Source organism: Oncorhynchus tshawytscha, linkage group LG09 (genome assembly GCF_018296145.1).
Source record: "Oncorhynchus tshawytscha isolate Ot180627B linkage group LG09, Otsh_v2.0, whole genome shotgun sequence".
NCBI classification, from domain to species: domain Eukaryota; kingdom Metazoa; phylum Chordata; class Actinopteri; order Salmoniformes; family Salmonidae; genus Oncorhynchus; species Oncorhynchus tshawytscha.
In genome coordinates, this window is record NC_056437.1 from 37,625,793 (window position 1) to 37,648,399 (window position 22,607).

Below are 22,607 nucleotides of genomic sequence, written 5' to 3' on the forward strand. Positions count from 1 at the left end.
AACCCTCTACCTGGCGAGGTGTGCATTTTGCAGCAATCCCAGCTCTTGACAATGCTAGGAAAAATGTGGATTTGTTAGCTTTTACTGTTGAGAAACGATGATAAATTTTACAAAGGTGTGCAAGCACTAGGTGTATTTATGCGGTCACGAAATACAATTGTTGCAAATAGTTTTACACCGGGGCGTTCTTTTGGAAGACTAAAAGTAGCATAGGGAGGGCTTCTATTGTTGATTTACATGCCCATTCCCCATTGTAATTTGCGTGACCTTTGAATAGTGGGAGTTACGCGGTAATTGACTGCACTAGTGACAACATGTGACAGTTTACGCCATTTCAATGGCGATTTAAAACGTTGCATCTGAGCGGGCAACATTTTTGTCAACCTTATCTGTAGCCTAGTTTATCGGTATTGCCCAACAAGGGAACTGGACCGTAGGCCTATAACGTTATGTAACACTTTGTTCCTTTGAAGGGAGGAATGGCGGTGAGATCTGAAGAAAACCATTTACAATGATCTCAGTCGAACACTGGAGTCCCGAGGAGGTGGCGGAATGGATCCATCTCATCGGGCTTACAGAATGCGCACAGAGCTTTCTCGGTGAGTTCAATAATGCGCAGCTTGCATCCAAATTCATAACCACCATGAATAGATGGTTGAACATGGTAAACATAGCTCTCCAAACTTTTAAAGAGGGCACAACATTCTTTTCAGGCCCCATTACAGTTCATATTTCCACCACACAGTGGTGCACGTTTTACGCCAAACAGTATCCCCAGGACCAGCCCGCTCATTCGTCAATTCGATTGACGAGGGCGGCATTTTCCAACACCTCCAACCTCACATAATTCTTCCCAAAAACAATGATAATTTCAATCAACCAGTGGCATGGTTTTTTTTAGCGACAATGTTGCCTTGTGATAAGCAGTGCCCACTTTGTCAATGGCAGGGGCGCTTGTTCATTCCCATGCACGACTTTCCTACCAACGTTCCGTCCAAAAAATAATCTAATGAATTATTCACTGTAATCAGGACTAATAAAACCAATGCAACTACCTGTTTTCCAAACGGTAGACCTACCACATGGATGGGCATTCATAAAATGCCATTGTGGCTGATATTGTAGGTTACGCCCCAGTAAGCACAGACCAATGCAAAAGTATTTTGTTAGTCTTTTTTGTGTTTTACCAACTGTAGGCCAACCACAGATGGGCATTCATAAAATAAAATGTAATTCCACACTGTAGGCTACACCTCAGTAAGCACAGACCGATTTATTTCCACGGAAGTTGGATTTTGGTCAGGATCAAATCTGAACCAATCAAATTTAGTCCGGTCTGGACCAGCCTTGGTTTGGCCCAAACATAGACATCTTTTTGGTTCAGATTTGGTGCGGTCCGGACCAAAAACCAACATCTGTGGATGTGGAAATAAGACGTCGCCGTCAGTCTGTGCCAAATACTACTTCTACTATATAGTGCATTCGGAAAGTATTCAGACCCCATGACTTTTTCCACATTTTGTTACATTACATCCTTATTCTAAAATGGATTCAACAAATAATTTTCCTCGTCAAGCTACACACAATAACTCAGAAGGACAAAGCAAAAACAGGTTTTTAGACATTTTTGAAAATGTATTAAAAGTTTTAAAAAACATATTCACAACCTTTTCTATGAGACCTGAAATTGAGTTCAGGTGCATCCTGTTTCCATTGATCATCATTGAGATGTTTGAACAACTTGATTGGAGTCCACCTGTGGTAAATTCAATTGATCGGACATGATTTGGAAAGGTACACACCTGTCTATATAAGGTCCCACAGTTGACAGTGCATGTCAGAGCAAAAACCAAGCCATGAGGTCAAAATAATTGTCCTTAGAGCTCAGAGACAGGATTGTGTCGAGGCACAGATCTGGAGAAGGGAACCAAAATGTTTCTGCATCATTGAACTTCCCCAAGAACACTGTGGCCTTCATCATTCCTAAATGAAAGCAGTTTGGAACCACCAAGACTCTTCCTAGAGCTGGCCAAACTGAGCAATCGGTGGAGAACGGCCTTGGTCAGGGAGGTGACCAAGATCTTGATGGTCACTCTGACAGAGCTCCAGAGTTCCTTTGTGGAGATGGGAGAACCTTCCAGAAGGACAACCATCTGCAGCACTCCCCCAATCAGGCTCACAGCACTCTCCATTCTGTTTTTATTTTATTTTCCTTTGCACCCCAATATCTCTATTTGCACATTCATCTTCTGCACATCTATCACTCCAGTGTTTAATTGCTAAATTGTAATTATTTCGCCACTATGGCCTATTTATTGCCTTACCTCCCTTATCTTACCTCATTTGCACACACTGTATATAGACATTTTCTATTGTGTTATTGACTGTATGTTTGTTTATTCCATGTGTAACTCTGTTGTTTGTTTTGCACTGCTTTGCTTTATCTTGGCCAGATCGCAGTTGTAAATGAGAACTTGTTCTCAACTAGCCAACCTGGTTAAATAAAGGTGACATTTAAAAAATTTAAAAAGGCCTTTATGGTAGAGTGGCCAGACGGAAGCCACTCCTCAGTAGAAGGCACATGACAGCCCGCTTGGATTTTGTCAAAAGCCACCTAAAGGAATTTCAGCCCATGAGAAACAAGATTCTCTCATCTGATGAAATCAAAATGTAACTCTTTGACCTGAATGTCAAGTGTCACATCTGGAGGAAACCAGTCACCGCTCATTACCTGGCCAATACCATCCTTACGGTGAAGCATAGTGGTGACCGCATCATGCTATGGGGATCTTTTTCAGCTGTAGGAACTGGGAGACGAGGATCGAGGGAAAGATGAATAGAGCAAAGTACAGAGAGATCCTTGATGAAAACCTGCTCCAGATCACTCTGGACCTCAGACTGGGGCGAAGGTAAACCTTCCAACAGGACAACGACCCTAAGCACACAGCGAAGACAACGCAGGAATGGGTTCGGGACAAGTCTCTGAATGTCCTTGGGTGGCCAAGCCAGAGCCCGGACTTGAACCCAATCGAACATGTCTGGACAGACCTGAAAATAGCTGTGCAGCTTGAGAGGATCTGCAGAGAATGGGAGAATCTCCCAAAATCCAGGTATGCCAAGCTTGTAGTGTCATACCCAAAAATAATTGATGCTGTAATCACTGCCAAAGGGGCATCAACAAAGTACTGAGTAAAAAGTCTGAATACTTATGTAAATGTGATTTTCTGTTTAATTTTTTTTTTTTACATACATTTGCAAAAATGTCAAACCTGTTTTTGCTTTGTAATTATGGGGTATTGTGTGTAGATTGCTGGGGGAGACGACGGCTATTTAATCAATTTTAGAATAAGGCTGCAATATGACAATGTTGGAAAAGTCAAGTTGTCTGAATACTTTCAGAATTCACTGTGAGCTATATCTGCTCCAGGATTTATGTTGGAATTTTTTACAGAACGTTGGATGAGAGCCACAGCAATGTGCTTCTCCAACAGCACCATGGAGAGGAATGGACACGCAAAATATGTTGCGCCCCTGCCTTTGACGAAGTGGCCGCTGCTTGCCTCCTGAGAGGTGCAGTGGACTAAGGCACTACATCGCTGTGCCTCTAGAGATTTTGGGTTTGAGTCCAGCCGGGCCGAGACTGTGAGACCCATGGTGCGGCGCACAATTGGTCCAGCGTCGTCCGGGTTAGAGGAGGGTTTGGCCGGCAGGGATGTCCTTGTCCCATCGCACACTAGCGACTCCTGTGGCAGGCTGGGCGCAGTGCACACTGACACAGTTGCCAGGTGTACTGTGTTTCCTCTGACACATTGGTGCGGCTGGCTTCTGGGTTAAGTGGGCATTATGTCAAGAGGCATTCCGGCTTGTTTGGGTTGTGTATCGGAGGATGCACAGCTCTCGACCTTCACCACTCCCGAGTCCGTACAGGAGTTGCAGTGATGGGACAAGACTGTAACTACCACTTGGATACCATGAAATTGGGGAGAAAAAGGGGTAAAAGAAAACTGGGCACTGCTTAGCACAGGGTGGCATCAGCGCTAATAAGCCCAAATGCCACTGGTTTTGCGAAATTGCCATTGTTTTTGGAAATAATTATGTGATTAGCGACATCATCTATGTTTGATCCGGTCTGGACCGGCCTTGATTTAGTCCAAACGGATGTCTATAAATTAACATATTTTCAACTTTCATTCAGAACCGAAAAGGAAACCGGTTTCAATGTTCGGAAAATAAACTCAGCAAAAAAAGAAACGTCATCTCACTATCAACTGCGTTTATTTTCAGCAAACTTAACATGTGTAAATATTTGTATGAACATAAGATTCAACAACTGACCTCCCGGGTGGCGCAGTGGTTAAGGGCGCTGTACTGCAGCGCCAGCTGTGCCACCAGAGACCCTGGGTTCGCGCCCAGGCTCTGTCATAACCGGACGCGACCGGGAGGTCCGTGGGGTGACGCACAATTGGCCTAGCGTCGTCCGGGTTAGGGAGGGCTTGGCCGGTAGGGATATCCTTGTCTCATCGCGCACCAGCGACTCCTGTGGCGGGCCGGGCGCAGTGCACGCTAACCAAGGTTGCCAGGTGCACGGTGTTTCCTCCGACACATTGGTGCGGCTGGCTTCCGGGTTGGATGCACGCTGTGTTAAGAACCAGTGCGGCTTGGTTGGGTTGTGTATCGGAGGACGCATGACTTTCAACCTTCGTCTCTCCCGAGCCCATACGGGAGTTGTAGCGATGAGACAAGATAGTAGCTACTAAAAACAATTGGATACCATGACTTTGGGGAGAAAAAGGGGTAAAATAAAAAGATTCAACAACTGAGACAATAACTGAACAAGTTCCACAGACAAGTGACGAACAGTAATGGAATAATGTGTCCCTGAACAAAAGGGGATCAAAAATAACAGTCAGCATAAAATAAAAACCAGTGCGAAGTGGTGTGGCCACCAGCTGCATTAAGTACTGCAGTGCATCTCCTCCTCATGGACTGCACCAGATTTGCCAGTTCTTGCTGTGAGATGTCACCCCACTCGTCCACCAAGGCACCTGCCTGTTCCTGGACATTTCTTGGGAGAATTCTAGCTCTCACCATCCGAACCAACGGGATTGAGATCCGGGCTCTTCGGTGGGCAGGACATTCCTGTCTTGCAGGAAATCACGCACAGATCACGCACAGAATGAGCAGTATGGCTGGTGGCATTGTCATGCTGGAGGGTCATGTCAGGATGAGCCTGCAGGAAGGGTACCACATGAGGGAGGAGGATGTCTTCCCTGTAACGCACAGCGTTGAGATTGCCTGCAATGACAACCAGCTCAGTTCGATGATTGCCCCCAGACCATGACGGACCTGCAAATCGATCCCGCAAATCGATCCCGCTCCAGAGTACAGGCCTCGGCGTAACGCTCATTCCTTCGACGATAAATGCGAATCCGACACCAGGCGAGACAAAACCGCGACTCGTCAGGGAAGAGCACTTTTTGCCAGTCCTGTCTGGTCCAGCAACGGTGGGTTTGTGCCCATAGGGCGACGTTGTTGCCAGTGATATCTGGTGAGGACCTGCCTTACAACAGGCCTACAAGCCCTCTCAGCCTTTTGTGGACAGTCTGAGCACTGGTGGAGGGATTGAGTGTTCCTGGTGTAACTCGGGCAGTTGTTGTTGCCATCCTGTACCTTTCCTGCAGGTGTGATGTTCGAATGTACCGATCCTGTGCAGGTGTTACACGTGGTCTTCCACTGCGAGGACGATCAGCTGTCCATCCTGTCTCCCTGTAGCACTGTCTTAGGCGTCTCACAGTACGGACATTGCAATTTATTGCCCTGGCCACATCTGCAGTCCTCATGCCTCCTTGCAGCATGCCTAAGATGCGTTCACGTGGATGATCAGGGAGTCTGGGCATCTTTCTTTTGGTGTTTTTCAGAGTCAGTAGAAAGGCCTCTTTAGTATCCTAAGTTTTCATAACTGTGACCTTAATTGCCTACCGTCTGTAAGATATTAGTGTCTTAATGACTGTTCCACAGACTCATGTTCATTCATTGTTTATGGTTCATTGAACAAGCATGGGAAACAGTGTTTAAACCCTTTACAATGAAGATCTGTGAAGTTAATTGGATTTTTACGAATTTTCTTTGAAAGACAGGGTCCTGAAAAAGGGAGGTTTCTTTTTTTGCTGAATTTATGTATTTTCAGCTTTCTTTTGAGAACAGAAAATGAACCTGATTTCTATGTCTGTTTTAAATGCTTATTTTTCAACGTCCGGAAATGCCTATTTTAACCTTCTGGAAAAGACATCTTTTCACCTTTCATTAATAACCTAAATTTAACATAACTTCAACACCTGAAATGTCTTTTCAATGTAATTTTACAGGATAATTACATTTTTGCAGGGGGCAGCAAATTGTTTTGTTTGAGTGAGGGTGGCAGAATGGCCAGGACTGGGCCTATCATCCCTGCTCTCTAGCTTACATTTGGGCAATAATGTAGTCTACAGGAGATCACACAGTGCTGTGTTCAGCATTGTCTATCAATGTGTCACAAATTGTCGGAGGACATCTTTTTTCTCTCACAGAAAATGCAATAACTGGCGTGGATCTCTTGGAAATCAGTGATTCAGTGTTAGGTGAGTTAAGTTATAGCCTACATTCTATCTTTTCAGACATATCACCCCCCCATCCGTTGGTGAGCTTGAATGGGAAATCCATTTGAATTCTTTTGTCAAAACATTCATACTATTGTGGGTAGGAGAATATTGTTAAATGGGGGGAAAAACACTACCTTGGCCTACTTATCACATGATGAGTGAGGTGTGTTTTGTCCTTTGTTGAATGATGTAATGAGTCTTGTCAGTGATGTTTTTGCAGTTAATTTGTCTGGGATGTGCACATTCCTCCATGTTTCTGTTTAATCATGTGTTCTTCCTCGGTTCACCTGTAGTGTACACAAAGGTGATGATGCATCATAGACTACTTCCCAGATAATACACACTTGACTGAATTTTTTATTAACATTATTAAAACGCTTGAGATTTTAAGTCATTTAGGCTATGCGTATTAATAGCCTAGGCTATATAGCCTAGGCTACAGTTGAGTGTTGGTAACTGCAATTAATTTGGTCTGATGTGACAGCAACATACAGTCAGTCATCAGGGGCAATAATTGAATTGTGACTGAAAAGGAGTTTGCATTTTTTCCCAAAGTGCACTTATCAGGACCCAGGAGTCAACTCTGTATTAAAACAGTTTGAATCTAATTGGGATTCCATGGTGCAAATCACTTTCCTCTCCCAGTAGACTATTTTCATGAACTGTAGCCATATGAATATATAGGCCTACCCGGGAGTTCATAAAAGACAGAGAACAATAATACCAGGACAGGTCTATGTGCGTTTGTAAAATCGGTAAACTGCTCATATAGCCTAGATACTTTTACAGATACGTCTTTTACTGTTGTAACCATTTTCATATCGATAAGGTTTAACCAAGTTCGGTTGTGTAGGTGCTTTGGACAGGTCCAAGGAATTGATCTCCTAACATACAAAAGGCTTTTGTATTTTTTTTTTTTCTTTTTTTCTTGCTTGAGTGACGGTTCCAAAAGCCAACCGAAACGTCAGCAAAATTGGCTTACTTCCGATAGCAGACTGGAGAAGGAGGGATTTTCTCCATGAAAAGTTTTGACTTCTTTGGTAGGAAGGGGTTGGGGGTTGCGCTTGTCGGCTCTCAGATGCATACACTGCTACTGCAACTTTGCGGTTCGGGGCTGTTCCTTTATGCATTCCCTTCATAGCGCAGTCAAGTGGAAAAAAGATTCTTAATCTTTTTCATCAGATTAAATATGAAATGGGAACAGAAGCATACGCTTTATTATGTGGAAAAGAGCAAACAGCCTGCTATTCGAAGGAAACTCGTGAAGTAACATGGATTAGTCATATCAGAATTTTTAGAATTGTTTGAGGAATTTTGCACGGTATCCGATCTGTATCAAATCTATGGAAATAGCCGAGCAGGGACGTCGAGAACGGAGCAGTAGTCGTTTCTACGTGAAGTTTAATTGAAAGGTAAACACGACTACATAACGGAATATTGTTTGCCATAACTTCTAAAAGTGTATGATATATGCTATTGGTTGGTTACTCTACCAGAAGTAGATTTGTGTAGTTTATGAAAGAGAACCAAACAGTAGTCCAAGATACGTTTGTAGACACTTCGGTGGCATAACAGTGATATTACAGTGGAACAGTGTTCAATGATGCTCATGTTTGGACTCACCTATGTACTGGCACTGAAAGGGTTGGCCATGTTTCCTCTTTCTTTCTCTGGCTTCATTACTTGTGTATGAGTGACATTTGTTTTTCTTAATTCTATAACTCAAAAATAAACCATGACCCGTGAATGTATTAAAATATTTCATAAAAACCATAATCCGTAAAAATATTACAAATTAAACTATACATCTATGATCTGTAAATATATTCAACATGTCTAACAGATAAAGCTACAATTTGAACAAATGTAGAACAATTTGTGAGCCAATGTTCAGAAATCCCTAACATGTACAGCTGTGGAATGCTCATTTGCGCATTCAAAAGGTGCTTGTGGATCTGTGTTCTGTTTACATAATTGAGTTTTTTTCTGCATGTCGATGTATTACAATCCACAAATGTTACTTCATATGAGTCGGCTATCTCCAATAATTGGGATAATCTTTGTTACTTGATGCGCGGAGTGCCGACAGATCACGTCTGTGTCCTTAGAACGCTTTCTAGCTAGAAGAGAAAATTACTTCATGAAATGTGAGTATAACGTTTATTTACTAAACAAATTATGTTAATGTTTAGAAACTGACTTTCATATGAATGTTAAATTCGACCATTGGGGCATGCAACGCCGAGTGTGTGCTTTGGACACTAACGTTACTGATAGTTAACAGGTAACTCATGAGAAGGGTGCAATTGCGGCCCACAAATCGGGGCATTCCTGAATCTGCAGGAACCCCTCTTTACACTTGGTAAATGTTTTTAGGACAAGCGGGGGTGCTCCAGTACAGTAGGTGGCGGTAATGCAGAATAATGTTGGATGCCAGCCGCCGATAAACCTGACAGAAGAAGGGGTGGGGGAATAGCTGTACGCTGGTAGACCATGTCCTTTTCCCACAGTTCTATTAACGACGGTGAGGGCAGGTGTTCGGCAGGCGGGAGTGTATGACACTGTTCTAGCTTAGCCAGCTAGTCCTAAGGAGGACTCCGCTACACGGGAGGTGGGGGCGGCACACTGTGTTGCCCCAGCCTCCCACCTGCTGTGCTAGCGGGAGGCAGGGATGAACGGTCGACGGTGTCCTTCACCCTAGCAAGCTAGCACATAGTGTCACTAACTCGCAAGCTAGCACCCCGGAAGGCGGTGGCGACCGGTAGACAGTGTCCTTTGCCCACAGCTTTCGGACACGCCCTGAATTGCGGACTGCAGTTGCACACTTCGATCTTATCAGCTGTTTAGCCGAACAACCAAAGTTAAACTTAGTTGTTAATTCAGGAATGTGTCAATTGTAAAGAACCGCTCAGTTTTGAAATCCTGAATTGGTGATGTTGCAAATGATATTTTTCAATCCGTTTTCTTTTCAGGGACTAAACGGGGCAATTGATGCTTTGGCAGGACTAATCACTCTTTCCCAACTGGTGTGGAGTTAAGAAATTATAACTCTCTGATTAAAAACATTAGAAAATCAGCTAGCTATTTTTTGCTCCATGTAAGCTTGCTTGCTAGCTAGCCAAGTCATTTGTTGTTCATCCTTACCTACTATTTATTAATATGCATTCCGTGTCTGACTACGGTCAGTTCAATCCCTCTCTGTATTGTGTTGCACCGTTGAGGGGCTGGGCAATGTTACCAGTTGAATAAAAGGCAAAGTTATTATACTTGTACTGTAAAGACTATTATCAGTAAAAAATGATTAACCTGACAATAACGTGAGGGTTTAATTGTGTAACAATGCACAGGCCATTATGATTCAATGTAATCTGATCATTTTCGTGAACATGTTTTGAAGTATGAAATGACCCATTTAAATGTAAACCTATTACAACTTGATCAAACTTATGAATATGTAAAACTGCATAATGATGGCACATGGAGGTGCAGAAACAATATATGCACTGATTGACACACCCTGTCATCCATTCAGACACAGGGAAGGAGTTAACAAGTCATCAGGAACAAAAACCGTGTGCTTTTGGCTTGGGTTCCAGCATGTGGTCCTCTTGCCTCCATTTATTGAGTGACTCCTGTTTTATAAGCTTGACCAAATAGCTTAATAACATGCTATTTCAAATGTTTTGTGTAACAAGTGGTGTGTGCTGCTCAACTCAGTATTGTTATTCATTTTTTACAGAGCTGTCCATTCTGAGTCAACCTAGAACCATGACCCCTCTTTGCCTGTTCTACCACTGACCAGCTGCTTTTGGATTCTACTGCAACTCTCCACTAGTCAAGTTCTCGTTTTTTCCAGGCCCTTTGTGAGTTGTTTGATCTGACTGCTGACTCGTCCAAGGACCTATAGCAGTGTTTCCCAAACTCGGTCCTGGGGACCCCAAGGGGTGGACTTGGGGGGGTTTGCCCTAGCACCACTACACAGCTGATTCAAATTATAAAGCTTGGATTATTTGAATCAGCTGTGTAATGAAGTAAAAACAAAACTATGTGCATCCCTTGTGGTCCCCAGATTGAAATGATGACCTAAAGAATGTAGTAAAATGTCATTTTGTTTCAGCATATACACTACCGTTCAAAAGTTTGGGGTCACTTAGAAATGTCCTTGTTTTTAAAAGAAAAGCACTTTTTTTTTGTCCATTAAAATAACATCAACTTTGATCACAAATAGATTGTAGACGTTGTTAATGTTGTAAATGACCATTGTAGCTGGAAACGGCTGTTTTTTAATGGAATATCTACATAGGCGTGCAGAGGCCCATTATCAGCAACCATCACTCCTGTGTTCCAATGGCACTTTATGTTAGCTAATCCAAGTTTATCATTTTAAAGGGCTAATTGATCATTAGAAAACCCTTTTGCAATTATGTTAGCGCAGCTGAAAAATGTTGTGCTGATTGAAAGAAGCAATAAAACTGGCCTTCAGTCTAGTTGAGTATCTGGAGCGTCAGCATTTGTGGGTTCGATTACAGGCTCAAAATGGCCAGAAACAAAGACCTTTCTTCTGAAACTTGTCAAGCTATTCCATGCGAGAAATTGCCAAAAAATGGAAGATTTCATACAACGCTGTGTACTACTCCCTTCATAGAACAGGGCAAACTGGCCCTAACCAGAAAAGAAAGAGTGGAGGCCCTGGTGCACACCTGCACAAGAGGACAAGTACATTAGAGTGTCTAGTTTGAGAAAGATGCCTCAGAAGTCCTCAACTGGCAGCTTCATTAAATAGTACCCGCAAAACACCAGTCTCAACGTCAACAGTGAAGAGGCGACTCTGGGATGCTGGCCTTCAAGGTAGGAGTTCCTCTGTCCAGTGTCTGTTCTCTTGCCTAATCTTTTCTTTTTATTGGCCAGTCTGAGATGTTTTTTTCTTTGCAGCTCTGCCTAGGAAGCCAGCATCCTGGAGTCACCCTTATATTTTTTTGATTTCACCTTGATTTAACCAGGTAGGCTCGTTGAGAACAAGTTCTCATTCACCCCTGCAACCTGGCCAAGATGAAGCAAAGCAGTGTGACACAAAAAAACAGAGTTACACATGGAATAAACAAACATACAGCCAATAGAAAAAGTATATATACAGTGTGTGCAAATGAGGTAGGATAAGGGCAATAAATCTCCATAGAGGTGAAATAATTACAAAATAACAATTAAACACTGGAGTGATAGATGTGCAGAAGATGAGTGTGCAAGTAGATATACTGGGGTGCAAAGGAGCAAAATAAATAACAGTATGGGGATGAGGTAATTGGATGACCTATGTACGGGTGCAGTGATCTGTGAGCTGCTCTGACAGCTGGTGCTTAAAGTTAGTGAGGGAGATCTGAGTCTCCAGCTTCAGTGAATTTTGCAGTTCGTTCCAGTCATTGGCAGTGGAGAACTGGAAGGAAAGGCAGCCAAAGGAGAAATTGGCTTTGGGGGTGACAAGTGAAATATACCTGCTGGAGGGCATGTCACGAGGTGGATGCAGCTATGGTGACCAGTGAGCTGAGATAAGGCGGGGGTTTACCTAGCAAAGACTTATAGATGACCAGTTGGTTTGGCGACGAATATGAGGCGAGGGCCAGCCAACGACAGCATACAGGTCGCAAGGGTGGGTTGTATATGGGGCTTTTGTGACAAAACAGATGGCACTGTAATAGGCTACATCCAGTTTGCTGAGTGGAGTGTTGGAGGCTATTTTGTAAATGACATCGCCGAAGTTAAGGATTGGTAGGATAGTCAGTTTTACGAGGGTATGTTTGGCAGTACGAGTGAAGGATGCTTTGTTGTGAAATAGGAAGCCGACTCTAGATTTAATTTTGGTTTGCTTAATGTGGTTCTGGAAGGAGAGTTTATAGTCTAACCAGACACCTAGGTATTTGTAGTTGTCCACATATTCTAAGTCAGAACCGTCCAGAGTAGTGATATGCTGGACAGGCGGGCAGGTGTGGGCAGCGATCGGTTGAAGAGCATGCATTTAGTTTTACTTGCATTTAAGAGAAGTTGGAGGCCACGGAAGGAGAGATGTTTTGCATTGAAGCTCATCTCGAGGTTAGTTATCACAGTGTCCAAAGAAGGGCCAGAAGTTTACAGAATGATGTCGTCTGTGTAGAGGTGGATCAGAGAATCAACAGCAGCAAGAGCGACATCATTGATGTATACAGAGAAAAGAGTTGGCCCGAGAATTGAACCCTGTGGCACCCCCATAGAGTCTGCCAGAGGTCCGGACACTAGGCCCTCCGATTTGACACACTGAACTCTGTCTGTGAAGTACTTGGTGAACCAGTCGAGGTAGTCATTTGAGAAACCAAGGCTGTCGAGTCTGCCGGTAAGAATGTGGTGATTGACAGAGTAGAAAGCCTTGGCCAGGTCGATAAATACAGCTGCACAGTATTGTCTCTTATGGATGGCGGTTATGATATCATTTAGGACAATGAGCGTGGCTGAGGTGCACCCATGACCAGCTCGGAAACCAGACTGCATAGCGGAGAAGGTACGGTGGGATTCGAAATGGTCGGTGTTCTCTTTGTTAACTTGGCTTTCGAAGACCTTAGAAAGGCAGGGTAGGATCGATATAGGTCTGTAGCAGTTTGGGTTTAGAGTGTTTCCCCCTTTGAAGAGGGGGATGACCATGGCAGCTTTCTAATCTTTGAGTATCTCAGACGATACGAAAGAGAGGTTGAACAGGCTAGTAATAGGGGTTGCAACAATTTCAGTTGATCATTTTAGAAAGAGCGGGTCCAGATTGTCTAGCCCGGCTGATTTGTAGGGGTCCAGATTTTGCAGCTCTTTCAGAACATCCAGCCATCTGGATTTGGGTGAAGGAGAGATGGGGAGGCTTGGGCAAGTTGACTGCAGGGCTGTTGACTGGGGTAGCCAGGTGGAAAGCATGGCCAGCCTTAGAAAAATGCTTATTGACATTTTCAATTATCGTGGATTTATCGGTGGTGACAGTGTTTCCTAGCCTCAGTGCAGTGGGCAGCTGGGAGGAGGTGCTCTTATTATCCATGGACTTCAGTGTCCCAGGTCTTTTTGGAGTTTGTGCTTCAGGATGTAGATTTCTGTTTGAAAAAGCTAGCCTTTGCTTTTCTAACTGCCGGTGTATATTGGACTAGGAACCGAAAGGTTGCAAGATCAAATCCCTGAGCTGTCTTGGTAAAAATCTCTTGCTCTGCTCCTGAACAAGGCAGTTAACCCGCTGTTTTTAGGCCGTCATTGAAAATAACAATTTGTTCTTAACTGACTTGCCTAGTTAAATAAAGGTCCAAATAAGTAAAGTAAAATCTTGGTTCCTGACTTCCCTGAAATGTTGCATATCGCGGGGGCTATTCGATGCTAATGCAGTATGCCACATGATGTTTTTGTTCTGGTCAAGGGCAGTCAGGCCTGGAGTGAACCAAGGGCTATATCTGTTCCTGGTTCTACATTTTTTTGAATGGGGCATGCTTATTTAAGATGGTGTTGAAAGCACTTTTAAAGAATAACCAGGCATCCTCTTCTGACGGAAGGAAGTCAATATCCTTCCAGGATACCCTGGCCAGGTCAATGAGAAAGGCCTGCTCGCTGAAGTGCTTTAGGGAGAGTTTGACAGTGATGAGGGGTGGTCGTTTGACCGCAGACCCATTACAGACACAGGCAATGTGGCAGTGCTCGCTGAGATCCTGGTTGAAGACAGCAGAGGTGTATTTGGAGGGCAGGTTGGTTAGGATGGTATCTATGAGGGTGCCTGTGTTTACAGATTTGGGTTTGTACCTGGTAAGGTCATTGATCATTTGTGTGAGATTGAGGGCATCTAGCTTAGATTGTAGGATGGCCGGGGTGTTAAGCATGTTCCAGTTTATGTCACCTAACAGCACGAGCTCTGAAGATAGATGGGGGGCAATCAATTCACATATGGTGTCCAGGGCACAGCTGGGGGCAGAAGGTGGTCTATAGCAAGTGGCAACGGTGAGAGACTTGTTTCTGGAAAGGTGGATTTTTAAAAGTAGAAGCTCAAATTGTTTGGGCACAGACCTGGATAGTAAGACAGAACTCTGCAGGCTTTCTCTGCAGTAGACTGCAACTCCGCCTCCTTTGGCAGTTCTACCTTGTCGGAAAATGTTATAGTTGGGGATGGAAATGGAAAAATGGGAGTGGAGCTAGGCACTGCAGGGCCTGGATTAACCTCTACATCTCCAGAGGAACAGAGGAGGAGTAGGATAAGGGTACGCCTAAAGACTATAAGAACTGGTCGTCTAGTACGTTCGGAACTGAGTGTAAAAGGAGCAGGTTTCTGGGCATGGTAGAATAGATTCAAGGCATAATGTACGGACAAAGGTATGGTAGGATGTGAATACAGTGGAGGTAAACCTATGTATTAAGTGACGATGAGAGAGCTATTGTCTCTAGAAACATAATTTAAACCAGGTGAGGTCGCCGCATGTGTGGGAGGTGGAACTAATGGGTTAGCTAAGTATTGAGCAGGGCTAGAGGCTCTACAGTGAAATAAGGCAATAATCACTAACCAAAACAGCAATGGACAAGGCATATTGACATTAGGGAGAGGCATGCGTAGCCGAGTGATCATAGGGGTCCAGTGAGTAGCTCGGCGGGCTGGAGACGCGACGATTCAGACAGCTAGCGAGCCGAGGCTAGCAAGCTAGCAGAAGGGCCTTAAAGGGACATCGCGACTGAAGAAGTCAGTTGTAGCCCCCTCGTGCTGTTTCGTCAGTAGTCCAGTCGTGATGGATCAGCAGGGCTCCGTGTGGTAAAGGGTCCAGGCCAATTGGCAAAATAGGTATAGTGGCCAAAGAATTTGTCCGATGGGTTTCTTCAGTTAACAGTCCGGTATGCTCTAGACAGCTAGCGGGCCGCGGCTAACAGGCTAGCAGACATTCAGGGGACATCGTGATGGAGGAGCCACTTCGAAAAAAAACCCTCGGGAAGATTACGTCGGTAATCCAGTCGTGATGGATCGGCGGGGGTCTGTGTCGCCAGTAAGGGGTCCAGGCAAAATGGGTATTGTAGCCCAAGGAGTGGCTGACGGACCTCTTTGGCCAGCTGGGAGATGGGCCTAGCAAAGGCTAGCTCCAGGCTAATTGGTTCTTGCTTCAGGACAGATACGTTAGCCAGGACTGGCCACTGATAGCAGCTAGCTAGCTGCGATGATCCAGGTGAAATGGTTCAGAGCTTGCGGTAGGAATTCGGAGATATGGAGAAAAATAAGTCCAATGTGCTCTGGTTTGAGTCGCGCTGTGCAGCCTGGCAAGAGTTGTCCGGGCTAAAGGTTAGCTGATGACCGCTAGCATTGTCTAGCTGACTACTAGCTAGTTAGTTGGCTAGCTTCTGTTGGGGTTTCCGGTTCAAAAGAAAGAAAATAGCAGATCCATACCACATTGGGTGAGGCGGATTGCAGGAGATTGTAGAATTTGAGGTAAGAAAAATATTTTTTAAATCTATGCGAAGAAAAAATACACAGGACACGATGAGGACAAAGACATCTGACTGCTACGCCATCTTGGATCTTTGCAATGATCAATTAGCCTTTTAAAATGATAAACTTGGATTAGCTAACACAGCATGCCATTGGAACACACGAGTAATGGTTGCTGATAATGGGCCTCTGTATGCCTATGTAGATATTCCATATCTGCTGAGGAGAGCTGGCGGATTAGGGTTGGACTGGCAGCTGTTCCTCATGAAGCTGGAGAGGCTGAGAACAGCATATCTCTCAGACTTTTACTGTTGATGTTGAGACTGGTGTTTTGCGGGTACTATTTAATGAAGCTGCCAGTTGAGGACGTGTGAGGCATCTTTCTCAAACTAGACACTAATATACTTGTCCGCTTGCACAATTGTGCACCGGGGCCTCCCACTCCTCTATCTATTCTGGTTTGCGCGGTTCTGTGAAGGGAGTAGTCCACAGCGTTGTACGAGATCTTCGATTTCTGGCATGGAATAGCCTTCATTTCTCAGTACAAGAATAGACTAACGAGTTTCAGAAGAAAGGTCTTTGTTTCTGGCCGTTTTGAGCCTGTAATCGAACCCACAAATGCTGATGCTCCAGATACTCAACTAGACTAAAGAAGGACGGTTTTATTGCTTCTTTCAATCAGCACAACATTTTCAGCTGTGCTAACATAATTGCAAAAGGGTTTTCTAATGATCAATTAGCCTTTTTAAAATGATAAACTTGGATTAGCTAACACAACGTGCCATTGGAACACAGGAGTGATGGTTGCTGTTAATGGGCCTATATTCCATAAAACATTTGTTTCCAGCTACAATAGTATTTACAACATTTAACTATGTCTACACTGTATTTCTGATCAATTTGATGTTATTTTAAGAGACAAAAAAATTAGCTTTTCTTTCAAAAACAAGGACATTTGTAAGTGACGTAAAAAAAATAACGGTAGTGTAAATATTAGATGTTTTGCTCATTTTGTAAAGGGTGGGCACAGTCAGACAGGTTTTTTTATTTTATTTTGAGTGGCATCCTAAAGGTAAATTTTTTATAAAAGTATCATTTGAAGTGGATGATGTACCTGTTGCATGCTCCAATAGACAAATTTAACATTCATATGAAAGTAATTTGTTAAATGTTAATATAATTTATTGAATGAATAAATAAATGTTATACTCATATTTCATGAAGTTGTTCTTTCTTCTTCTAGCTAGAAAGCATTCTGCTGAGAAGGACACAGCCGTGACACACAGATTATCCCAGTGATTAGAGATAGTCGACTCATCTGAAGCCACATTTGTGGATTACAATACATATTCCAAAAAAATAGCACAGAATACAGATCAACAAGCACTTTTTGAATGCACAAATGCACATTCTACAGTTGTATATGTTAGGGAATTCTGAACATTTGCTCACATTGTAGTTTTATTTGTGTGCTATGATGAATATATTTACAGATCATCCATTTATTTGTGACATGGTGAATGTTTTTGCTATGATGAATATATTTACAGATCATCCAATTATTTGTGACAGTGAATATTTGAAATCTTTTTTACAGATTGTTGTATTTACTAAATATTTACAGATCATAATTGTTTGAGTTATGTGGACTATATGCACGGATGGTGGTAGACACATTTACAGAATAAAGAAGCAAATCTCACTCCATAAATGTGATGTAGCGGATTGAGTTTAATATTATTTTTCATTAAGTACATTGCCACTAAGTTACAGCATACAATGTTTCTTGGTGCCCTATCCCAAGTTTTACAATTACTGTAGTTACCCAATACATTATCCCACCCCACCCCCTTTGTCCCTTTTCATATGTGTCATAAATCCTGTAATGGACTAATGCATGTATCATGCATTGTTGTGTCCTGTGCTCAGTTTTGAACCTTATATTCCTTTAATTGTGCATGTATTATACAGTAGTTGAGACCTAGACATGGGACCATTTCACTTTGCTTGTGAAGGTCCTCAAAAGGCTTTCCAACTTCATAACAACAGTCAGTCCTTCCATTCATGGCAGATAAATGAGCCTTATCCCAGTCTATTTTCACTCACATTCATCCTCTAGCCTTTGTGTGACAGTACCATTGGCAGCTCTGTGTGCCTGTGAGGAGACTTCTGTTCCATTATTAAACTGAATGCCTCTGTATGTTATCCCCCTGTAGGTTCAATTAGTGTGGACAGATGTCCCCCTGCTCCTCAGGAATGTGGTATGCTAGTAGTAGTCCTGGGGGTAGCTGGTGTGGCACACATGCTCTCCGACAAGGAACGGGCCTTGTTGGTGTAGTTTGAAAGAAAGGGTATGTAGACTAAACACGTTCAATAACTTGTATCACTATAGACTAAGAATGATTTACATGTAATGATCACACATTGAAGTGTATATGAGAATGTTATTTCTATGTAACCACTGATCATACTAAGGTAAATATGAGCTGGAGTTGCTGAGTTTCCCTATTCTCAAGGAGGTTGTGGATTGTTCTGTTCAGTCTGCTCTGATTACACACTAGTTAGTCTAACTCTAATTGACCCTTATGTTCTTAATTTACACACTTGACACAGTGATGCCTCATGGAATGATCTTATTCTCATCGGATTTTTGAGGAAGGTGGATTTCATTCATTCATTTTATCTTATCAAATTCTGTGATACTAGGCCTACATCTGCCCAATTCATACCTAACCCATTGAAATATTTGTATATTACATGAAAGTGTGTGTGTGTGTTAGGATACATTCCAGAGGGAAAGCTAGGGTTATTCTCTTTGACCACAGTGATTTGGTTCCTTCCGTTTGACAGGATTCCAAGAAATGCTCAAATTACAAAGAACAATGACCTTCTCTGGTCTCTGACTGTTTGGATCTGAGCCAGTGTTGATTATCCCTCCCTTGTCCTGTCCCCTTCCTTCCTCTGTATGGTGGCCCTGCCTGGGCCAATGGGGAGCCAAGGAGCCGGAGGCCTTTGAGTCTTAGAGGTGGTGGTGAGTGTCTGCCAGAGCAGTGCCTAGCACCATTGACTCACAGCACTGGAATGTCTCTGACTGTTCCACTCACTCTGCCTCGCTCTCTCGTTATCTCTCCTATCTTGTTTTCTCTCGCTCATTTTCTCTGTAGTGCTCTTTCTCTGTAGTTTGCTCCCTCAGCCTCCCCTTCTATCTCCCTCCTTAGCCGCTTGCTCTCAACCTCAGTACCACATTTTTCTCTTATTCTCTCTCCTGCCTTCCCTCCTTTCCCCTCTTTCTGTAGAGGAGGCCCGAAGTCATGTCTGCTGACTCAGCCTAGGAATAATCCAAATGCCTCTTGATTTCCTCTGAGCTCACGCGACATCCACAATGGGTGTAGATGATCCACAATCTGCTTAATAATAATATTTTTAGTAATATCAGCATACTCATTAATTAATGAATTAAAAATGCAACTTCAGTGAATTACTAACAGCCTCCGTGCCACATTGCTCCCCTTCACACACACAACCTGTTAAAATCAACTTAATGGCCCACCAGTCCCCTTTGTCCCAATGGGTAGTGGGAGGCTGGGCAACGCAATGACTGGGACCAGAGGCCACAATGTACCTGCTAACTCCAGGGAGGGAAGAGACATCTAGTACCACTCTGGAATGTGTCAGTGTGGGAGGCGGAGTCCTGGAACTCATGGAAGGTGGTGGTGTGGTGGTGTGGGGGGGTGCAGAAGGCGTGGCCAGATACTGACTCATTTACAGACACGCAACACCCCGGACCCATCATTCACTAGGTGCCCAGGTGGATGTTGTTACTCAGTACAGTATCAGTGTTTTGGGCACAACCATTCCAGCACTTCCCAGCTGTGATCCCCTGGTCCAGCTCCACTTCCAGATGGAGTTTGTTTTAGACACAGGAGCATTTCCGTCAAGGGCTCACTCACAAATCCTGATGAAGTTCTAATCGGTGGTAGTGTAATTCTACTGGGACAGAGTAGGACGGAAGTCTGAGTCTGCCACTGCAGTTGATTTTCTTCACACTGTTGATCCAGAAACATGGAAAGGGTTGAGCTGAAAGGTGAGGGGGTTGAGGGGGAAAGAAAGGTAGAGCCAGGGAGTAGGAGGTGAGGAGAGGGTAAAGAAGATGGGAGAGGGTGATTTTCCTTAACTGTTGAGGAAGACAAAATCATCCCACAGCCAGTGTGACAGAGAGAAAAAGCGATTTCATCTCTGCAGCACATGCTTCCCATCAAGTGTGTGTGTGTGTGTGTGTGTGTGTGTGTGGTAAGAGGTTTAGGGAGTTGTATATGAGTGGTTGGGGGGGGTTGGTGTCTGAAAGGTTGGCTCTGAATCAGGAACATTTGTATGTGTTGCGGAGAGAATTAAACCACATTACAGAGATTTTGATTGAGTTGGAAAAAGAGAGTGATGGAGAGAGGCTCCAGAGAGGAAGCATGTCAGCGTTGTCAAAATGGCTGCTGCTGGGTTTGGTCCGTTTATGATGATTCCCATTTAGGAAGAGGGCCAAAGATCTTCAAATCATCAAATAAAATCACTTTACCCATGTCAGCACCTCTCCCCAAACCCTTCCCGACCAACCAGAACTAGAGTTTTTAATCCATTCAAATGTAGGTTTATTGAATTCCTTCTCCCCAACAAAGGACTTTCAAAAAAACAGTGAACCGAAAAGAGCAATTCCACGGTAAGAATGACGTTGAGACATCCGATTTTCCACTTTAAATAATTTCAAATCAAACTGTCACATGCGCCAAATACAAGTGTAGACCTTACTGTGAAATGCTTACTTACAAGCCCTTAACCAACAGTGCAGTTCAAGAAGAGTTAAGAAAATATTTAACAAATAAACTAAAGTAAAAAATAAAGTAACACAATAACAACATTAACGAGGCCATATACAGGGGGTACCGAGTCAGTGTGCGGGGGTATAGGTTAGTACATGTAGGTAGGGGTGAAGTTACTATGCATAGATAATAAACAGCAAGTAGCAGCAGTGTACAAAACAAGTGGGGGGGGTCAATGTAATAGTCCGGTGGCCATTTGGCTTGGGGGTAGAAGCTGTTAAGGAGCATTTTGGTCCTAGACATGGAGCTCCGGGACCGCTTGTCGTGTGGTAGCAGAGAACCAGTCTATGACTTGGGTGACTGGAGTCTGACAATTTTATTTCCTCTGACACCACCTATTATATACCGCCTATTATATAGGTCCTGGATTGCAGGAAGTTTGGCCCTAGTGATATACTGGGCTATACGCACTACCCTCTGTAGCGCCTTCCAGTCAGATGCCAAGCAGTTTCAATACCAGGCAGTGATGCAACCAGTCAGGATGCTCTCGATGGTGCAGCTGTAGAACTTTTTGAGGGTCTGGGGACCCATGCAAAATATAAGGTTTTGTCGTGCCCTCTTCACGACTGTCTTGGTGTTTGGACCAGGATAGTTCATTGGTAATGTGGACACCAAGGAACTTGAAACTCTCGACCCGCTCCACTACAGCCCCATTAATGTTAATGCTGTTCAGCCCGCCTTTTCCTGTAGTCCAAGATCAGCTCCATTGTCTTGCTCACCTTGAGGGAGAGGTTGTTGTCCCCCACATGGCCGTGTCTCTGACCACCTCCCTATAGGCTGTCTCATCGTTGTCGGTCATCAGGCCTACCACTGTTGTGTCATCAGCATACTTAATGATGGTGTTGGAGTCGTGTTTGGCCATGCAGTCATAGATGAACAGGGAGTACAGGAGGGGACTAAGTACACACCCCTGAGGGGCCCCAGTGTTGAGGATCAGCGTGGCAGACGTGTTGTTGCCTACCTTTACCACCTGGGGGCGGCTCGTCAGGAAGTCCAGGATCCAGTTGCAGAGGGAGGTGTTTAGTCCCAGGGTCCTTAGCTGTGATGAGCTTCGTGGGAACTATGGTGTTGAACGCTGAGGTGTGGTCAATGAATAGCATTCTCACATAGGTGTTATTTTTGTTCAGGTGGGGAACTATACAACTATATTCAGAAGGAATACTTTTAACAATTCCACTGAACATTTTCCAAAAACACATTTACTCAGATGTATAATGTGGTAGTAGAATGATGGTAAAATCTTTATCAGTTTTTTTCATGGCACCACATGGCATCACAGAAATGCATAATTATGAATGTCATTCTCTTCATGGTTATCTATCCTGAATAGGTACACAAAAGTAGAAAAATGTAATCTCGTCTTTTGCATGTTTGCTTATTATTCTACACGGGCTATTATTCTAATGAATAATAAGACCAAACCAAAACTGTACCAATCATAGACATCAAGTTTGGACATTACAGTACAGTAGTGTTCAGTATAGTACAGTACAACACTGTAAATTATACTTGTGTGCTCTACTGTACTAAACTCTACTTTTCTTTACTGTACTGTGCCGTCCAAAGTTGTGAAAGAGGTTTCTGATTGGTTCAGATTTGGACAAACCAAATTTCAACAACATTTCAACGTCAATAGACGTTCGGTGTCAGTCGGTG

At 43.6% G+C, this 22,607-nt stretch overlaps 1 protein-coding gene across 5 annotated transcripts in view; it reads left to right on the forward strand.

Moving 5' to 3' along the window:
• Positions 1 to 350: 350 nt before the first annotated feature.
• amot (angiomotin) overlaps positions 351 to 22,607 on the forward strand; it is a 49,981-nt gene continuing 27,724 nt past the window's right edge. The window contains exons 1-2 of one of the 5 annotated variants that reach the window (XM_042326851.1): positions 351 to 599; positions 6,567 to 6,617. In XM_042326851.1, coding sequence (XP_042182785.1) covers positions 512 to 599; positions 6,567 to 6,617 — 139 coding nt within the window. In that variant the 5' untranslated portion in view covers positions 351 to 511. Of the gene's footprint in view, positions 600 to 6,566; positions 6,618 to 7,682; positions 8,051 to 18,519; positions 19,115 to 22,607 lie in introns of those variants that run through there. The other 4 variants (XM_042326853.1, XM_042326852.1, XM_042326854.1 and 1 more) reach the window with 4 other exon arrangements.